At 49.2% G+C, this 7,472-nt stretch overlaps 1 protein-coding gene across 1 annotated transcript; it reads right to left on the minus strand.

Moving 5' to 3' along the window:
* Positions 1–5,226: 5,226 nt before the first annotated feature.
* LOC108515809 (MHC class I polypeptide-related sequence A-like) lies at positions 5,227–7,466 on the minus strand (the record flags this gene model as incomplete). The annotated part of the gene is made up of 2 exons (XM_017852956.1): positions 5,227–7,198; positions 7,301–7,466. Coding segments are annotated over 2 exons (369 nt in total), but the record flags the coding sequence as incomplete, so codon positions are not given.
* Between the last annotated feature and the right edge of the window lie 6 nt (positions 7,467–7,472).

Consider the following 7,472-nt stretch of genomic DNA (forward strand, 5'->3'; position numbering starts at 1 on the left):
CACTTACCCAACATCATATAAAATTGTGACTCAAATGAATTATAGACCTAGAGTTTATACTGTAAAATTTCTGAAAGAAAATATAATGGACAAATTTTGCAACTTTGGGCTAGGCAAAATTGTTACATAAAACACCAAAACCATGAGTCACAAATTTTTTAAAAAATGATAAATTGGACTTATTTTAAATGTAAACTTCAGTGCTAAAAAAAAATACCATTAAGGCTGGGCACAGTGGCTCACACCTGTAATCCCAGCACTTTGGCAGGCCAAGGCAGTTGGATCACCTGAGGTCGGGAGTTCGAGACCAGCCTGACCAACATGGCAAAACCCTGTCTCTACTAAAATTACAAAATTAGCTGGGCATCTTGGTGCATGCCTGTAATCCCAGCTACTCAGGAGGCTGAGGCAGGGGAATTGCTTCAACCCAGGAGGTGGAGTTTGCAGTCAGCCAAGATCATGCCATTGCACTCCAGCCTGAGCAACAAGGGCAAAACTCCATCTCTATATCTATATATCCTCTCTCTATATATCTCTATATCTATATATATATCTAATTATATATATCTATACCCACTCTAGTTAATAGCTAATCACTGAAATACTTATTTTTCCTAAAGAAACATGAAAGGCAGAACCACAGGACAAATATTTAAAAATTGTAATAGTGTGATACAAGAACTTGTGATCCCAGAATGAGGTATGACAGAGTTTTTCGGAATTCAACTAAGCACAGACAGCCCAATTAGAAACTCGATATTTTACAAAGTGTACAGAAGAAATTCAATGAGGGAGGGGGGAGCGCTTTTCGAAACAGAATGGTGCTAGACGCACAATTGAAACAACCACAGTGAAAAAAAGAAAACAACAACGCTTAGGCCTAGACCCGTCATACATTGTGCAAAACTAACTCAAAAGTGCATGTCACAAGCTTAAAATGAAAAACATAATTTTAAAATGAACAAACCTTGGAGTCACCGGCATGGTTGCATAGGCCTGGTAATCCCAGGTCCCTGAGAGCTAAGGTGGGGAAGAAAAGAAAGGATGCTTTGAGCCCCAGAATTTCCGACGCCAGGCCGTTGACTACAGTTTTTTTTGTTTCCAAACAAACAACACAGGAACGAAAACCAAGATAAATAAACTACATATTAACCAACCCTGTTTACGGACCAACCATTGTCACGATTAGAGCAGGACAAAAGGAAGCACTTAGGATATAAACCCCCAAAAGTATAGTCTTTCAGGAGAAAAATGTAATAAACTGGATCTTAAGGAAAACTTTCAAAACTTTGGCTACTGTGAGACACCCCCATGAAGAGCATAAAAAGACCAGCCTACAAAGATAGAAAGAGACCAGCGCAAGCAACATATTTCTATAAATGAACTGTCAGTTAGCGTATATGAAGTAACTCTTACACTCAACACGTTAAACAACACATATATCCAAATACAAAATAGGAATGAGCAAGAGTACAATTGGACACATCATGTCCACGTCGAAAAGGATAAACAGCAGGGCTAACTCAACGCGCCACTTAAAGAATGCTCGAAACATCATTCACCCTTAGTGGAAATACAATTAAAGACCACAGGAGATACTCACTATACAACCTGTCGGAGAAAGATGGCTAAGAATGACAAACGATAACGAGGTAACATTAGATGTTGGCAAGGTGATGCAAGAAGGAAAATCCTTAGGGTTTCAGTATAGTCGGCTCGCCGGCTGTGTAGGGGGGACATGAGAAAATTGGTACAGTCACTCTGGAAATGGAATGGCAGTGTTTGTGGGCAAATCGTGGAACATGCAACTACCGAGATACCAACAGGGCAATTGTCTCCTTGGCATCTTATCCTGAACAAGATACACAGCTATATGTTCACAAAAAAACTGTATGATCATTTATTTATTCAAAGCTGGCCTACATTCATAGTAGCCCCACGATCTGAAGAATAATGCAAATGTCTTTGTTAATGAGATCAGCTAGTTTTAACCATACCCAACTCAGTCCATCCCAAGTGCCCTTCCTCAAGCATCTACCCCACCCTGGTTGTTCTCATATCCATGTAAGTTTTTCTTGGTACTACTTTCCTATTTTCGTTGAAAGAGACACCATTACAACATATGACATGTTATTTGTGATCAGAAATTTAACAGAAGTCATAATTTTTTATTGCCTCCATCAAAATATTTCCTTAAGCAGTTCGAATTCAGTTTGACTCCACTGCCTTGTTTTTGTGTAGAGGGTGCTGGATGTGTTGACCGTACCTTGGCATTAGTAACCCGCCGGCACACAGTCCATGGAAGAGGTCAAGAAAACGCTAACAGGCAGATTGGCAACCTGGTCTTGATTGTGAACAGATTTCTCTCTGGATCCTCTGAAAGGCGCCCAAAAATCTCAGTAATGCTACAGCCAACACATTCTTGAGAAACTCGCAATGAAATTTAAGCCATATTTCCCTCGTGGGGCATTCAACAACTTCTCAGGACCTTTACGATTCAGCTCTCTCTTTCTCGCTCTTTCCCCCTCATCTCTCGCCGACTACGATGCGGACGCCCCATCACTCACAGCCATGTTCAAATGTGCAAAAAAGCTGGAAAGAATAGTGGACAATGCGACAGTTTCGATCCAGTTGTCATGTGTGCCATATTTGCCTTAATATCTCTTTAGATACATGGAAGCACGATCTATGTGCATGACGGACAATGCGAGGACTCGCGAGGGGCTGAGGTACGCAGCTGAGAGGCGCGCTGATGCGAATGGGCAGGTTGCTTGGTGGATACAGATGGTGCTTGATGGATACCACTGTCCTGTGATGGATGCACTGAGGGGCCTGCCTTCACCAACAGTGCAATACGATCAATGTACGCAAAATTGCACTCGTGGCTCACTGATAGTATAACAACTTCCTAAAAAGTACAGCATTTTTCTGTGTAAATAATAGCACTAAGAGGTTAGCGTGAGCTGGCTTCACATCTGTGATTCGCCTCCCAGCCACTGTCGGGAGGCCGAGGTGCGCGGACAGGCCGCTTGCAGGCCAGGGACCTGTCTGAGGACCAGTCCTAGGGACCACGATAGCAACTGATGCCATCTCAACATCATATTACATATACAATCAAGAAAAATACTATATTATAACTCCTCTTTTTTTTTTTGATATCGGAAGTCTCGCTCCTGTCCGACCCCCCAGATAGAGTGCAATGGCAGCAATCTCGGCTCACTGCAACCTCTCGCCGTCCCTCGGTCTCAAGTGACCCCCTCTCTCCCTGTGGCCTCAGCCCTCACTGAGTAGCTGGGATTACAGGGTCCACGCATGCATGGTTTGGCTAGGTTTTTGTGATTTGTTTTGGTAGACGCACGGCGTATTAAACCATGTGGCCACGGCTGGTCTCGGACTCCTGACCGTCACCAGGTGATCCGTTCCACCTGAGGCGGTCCTGGGCTGGTAGGGAGGGGTCATTACCAAGACACTCGACTCCATAAAAGCTCCACCTACGATAACCTAATTACTGACACAGTGTACATCTCTAAAATATCTTAAAATATAATACAACTAGGCCAGGACGCACAGACGGATAATAAAATAAAATAAAGGATAAATTAAAATTGTAAATAATACAAGCTGGGCACGGTGGCTCATGCCTTGTAGATCCCAGCACTTTGGGAGGCTGGAGGGCAGGCGAATCAAACTGGAGGTCGGGAGCTTTGAGACCAGCCTGGCCAACACGCAAAGACCTTTGTCTCTATGCAAAATGCAAAATGAGCCGTGCCGTAGTGGTGGTGCGTCGGTCTGTAACCCCCCAGCTACTCGAGCGAGGCTACAGGCACGAGACAAGTGCTTGAACCCCGGGGACGGTGGAGGCTACGCAGTGAGTTCAAGACTGTGCTACTGAACCTGCAGCCTGGCGTGCAGAGTGAGACTCTTGTCTCGAAAAAAAAAAATAATAATAATACAAAACAACTCAGAAAATACAAGACCAATTAATATGGTACAGCTGCAAACACCCTCATATTTACTAACACCTCTTGCAGGCATCCAAGCAACAATAGAATGTAAGTGCTCGATATTTTCTCTGTTTCATAGGTCAGGAAACAGAGGGAAATTGGCTGGTGAGATCCAGGCGGGAGTTGGAATCCCGGCCGCGCTGTCTGTAGAGTCTAGACAACCCCTCATCGGAGCCAGTGGACCCAGGAGCTGACATCAGGAGGCTAGAATCAGCTGGTGTGGCCCATCCTGGTGGCTCTCCGTCCCGAACCGGCGTGTTGATCCAGGTCTGCAGACCTCACGACCTGGAGAAAAGAGGGAAGACGGTAAATGCCTCCAGTGGGGTCGCAGTGTTGTGTTTTATCCCCGAGAGCTTTTCTCTCTTCAGTTGGCTCCAAAGACCAGGATTCACCCTTTCTCTGGAGGGAAGATGAGGCGCCGCGTACTTTTTTTTCTCCTCATTTTGCTTTCCCCAGCTCGCTGCCAGTTCCCTCTCCGCCGATCACTCCCATCAACAGTCAGCCCCTGCCCTTGCCCACCACCCGATCGTGCAGGGAGTGAAAGGGCCCACAGAGACTGAGAAGGACAAGACCGCCAAGAGGGAACCCAGTGCCTCCCCTCCTCCAGAGCCTGACCAGTCATGTTATCAGTGAGAGGCCTCCCGCAAAGAGAGGCGACCCTGACCCTTGCTCTCAGTGCCCAGGCCCTCCTCTCCTGCAGAGGCACCTGCACATCAGGGCAGGCCCCTGCCCCCTGTGGGCTCTGCCACCCCGCCCGCGCGCGGGGCGGGGCCGCGGCACCCCCCCAGGCCCTCCCCCCGGCCGCCCCACCAAAGAACACCGCACCGGAACCAAACAAACAAAAACGGCGGGCCGCCGCGGCGGCCCACTCGTTGAACTGCAGCTCAGTGCTACTCCGCCTCCCAGCCCTGACGCAGAGACAGCTCCTAATACTGGGAATGGCCCACTCAGGAAGGGCTAGGGGCCCAGCAAGGCAGCATGCGAAAGACGTGCGCTGCCAGAGGCATCTGGCACCTGGATGTGCAACCCTCGCGGGACCCCCCACCTTGCTCGAGGAGGCCCTGGCTCTCCTGTACCCCTCAGCACGCCACCGGAGGCCCTGATGCACCTGCTCTTCGAGTCACCACTACGCTCCTCCTGGTCCACTTACTCCACCCGCCAGGCTGCTGCTTGGTGACGGCGGTGCGAGGCCTCCTGCTCTGTCCCTAGCAGGGATTCTACCTAGGCCACTGCCCTTGCAACCTACAAGGGATTTTCTCCATGTGGAGTAGGGGAGACCCCTTAGCCTGAGGCTGCCTCTGCTCACCCTCTGCACCTGGGGACTGCCACTGCCATAGCCACCATCTCCCACACAGATTCTCTTGGAGAGGGAGCTCCAAATTTGAGTTCCTGTTTCATTTAATATGCTTTACAGTATTACAGGAAATCCTATTAAGATGGCAGAGCTGAAATTATGAACATCTTTATTGGACATCGCAAGAATTTTGAGAAATTTGAGTTCCTGTTTCATGTAATATGCTTTACAATATTAGAGGAAATCGTATGAAGATTATAGAGCTAAAATTATGAATATCTTTACTGGACATCAACACTGAAGGCAGGAATTTTGAGAAACTGGCACATGAACTTCATACCCTTTTCCTGGCCAAAGCCCCAGTGACCTATGTGGAAACCATTCCTGCCCACAGGGAAGCAGAACCGACAATCCCTCTATGGGAGACACCGCAGGTGAGAGCAGGAGCAACCACAGACCTGCACTGCCCCTGCTGTGGGTGCCTCCTGGACGGGGCCCTCTTGCTGCAGGGCAGGGGATGAACCTTCCCATCTGCTCAGGCCTGAGGGGCCGACTGACAGCGCAATTAGGTTCAAGGATGAGAAACCAGTGCCCTTACCGCTAGACATACAGAAGTGGGGAAAGACTCAGGTCTCCTGGACACGTGTCCCCAGCCTCTCACTGTCTCCTGCACTGCTTCTGTCTTTGCAGAAACACAAAACTTCCTGCTGTCTCTTTTCATCCCCCGCCAAACAACCTGACTGCGGGGGAAATGATTCTGACCATCCCTTACTCCAAACTTACCAGGCAATGACTACCTTGAGAAAGGGAAGTTGGCTCAGGGAGGGCAAGGTGAGGCCACAGAGCAGAGAACAAAGCCCCAAAAACATGGGCCCTGGGGACTGTGTCCCTCAGGGACTGGAGAAGAAAACACTCGGAGGTAGGATGAAAACAGGGACCACAGCTGCCATGATGAGGGACTGGGTCCTGCTCCTCAAATGGCCCAGGAACATCTGCTTATCTACTCATCCATGTCATCTGCAAGGAAACTCTAGGAGGCCAGGCGGTAGGAACCTGGAAAGAGCGGGGCCTTGAGTGGCCCAGAGGACACAATACCCCCGAGAAAGCTCCTGGAGGAGGTGCATGGGGAGCTGCAAAGTGGACAGAGATGGTCATGTGTGCTCAGGACCCTCTCTGTTACAAGGGGTCTCCAAAGGGCTACACAGGCAGGGCCCCCAGGCTGGGCCTCACAGGTCTTTTTCTGGGTGTCCATCCCGATGGCTGCAGAAATAGGGGAGAGGGATGCAGAGAGGAAGAGACTAGGGGCACCGCCTCTCCTCAGATTCCTCTCCAGTTTCTGGCCATCCCCAGATTATAGCCACCTTTACTATTTGCTCTCTCTGAGGCCATGATCTTCCAGGCCCTCAGCAATCAGCATGTGATTCCCAGTTCACACCACCTGGATGCGCCCTAGTGAGCCTGAGAGACACAGAGACCAGCATGGGGACAAAGCAGGTACCGCAGCCCTCCCTGCTGCCCACTGCTCACCTGCAGCAGGAGGAGGCCACAGCTGGACATCTGACCCTCGCTTGGGAAGAACTTAGCGGTGTAGATGGAGATGCTGCTCCCATTCCCCTCCCAAATTTCCCAACTTCCATCCCCTGTTCCAGAAGCCTTGTCACCAACATGCCTACTTTTGCAAAAGCAATGAGGGGACTCTACTGCCCGGACAGGGGCCTTACCATCTCCAGAAACTGCTCCCTTTTCTCACCTGGACCCTCTGCAGCTGATGTTTTCTTCTTACAACAAAGGACATAGAGAATAATAACAAAAATAGCAGCAGTAGCAGCAACAGCAGCAGCAGCAACAGCAGGAACATATGGAATGTCTAGCCATTGACTCTGAAACACCAGCACTTTCCCTGAAAAAAAGTTATAACTTGTTATACACTGGGCAGAGAGCCACAGCCATCCCTGCTGTCCCTACCCTGGCCTGACCCTCTCCAGGGTCACCCCAGGCTCACCAGAGGGCAGAGGGTGAGTGCTGTGATTCCCGCTGTGTTCCATGTAGCAGGCGAACCTCTGCTCCTCTCCTTGGCGAATTCTGGTGGCCACCCAGGTCTGGTAGGTTCCATTCCAATCAGGCAGGACATCCCCCCACTGCTGGGCGTCGTGGCTCAAAGACACCCCATCCTG

This window comes from Rhinopithecus bieti, unplaced genomic scaffold (genome assembly GCF_001698545.2).
Source record: "Rhinopithecus bieti isolate Rb0 unplaced genomic scaffold, ASM169854v2 scaffold_36419, whole genome shotgun sequence".
Taxonomy (NCBI): Eukaryota; Metazoa; Chordata; class Mammalia; order Primates; family Cercopithecidae; genus Rhinopithecus; species Rhinopithecus bieti.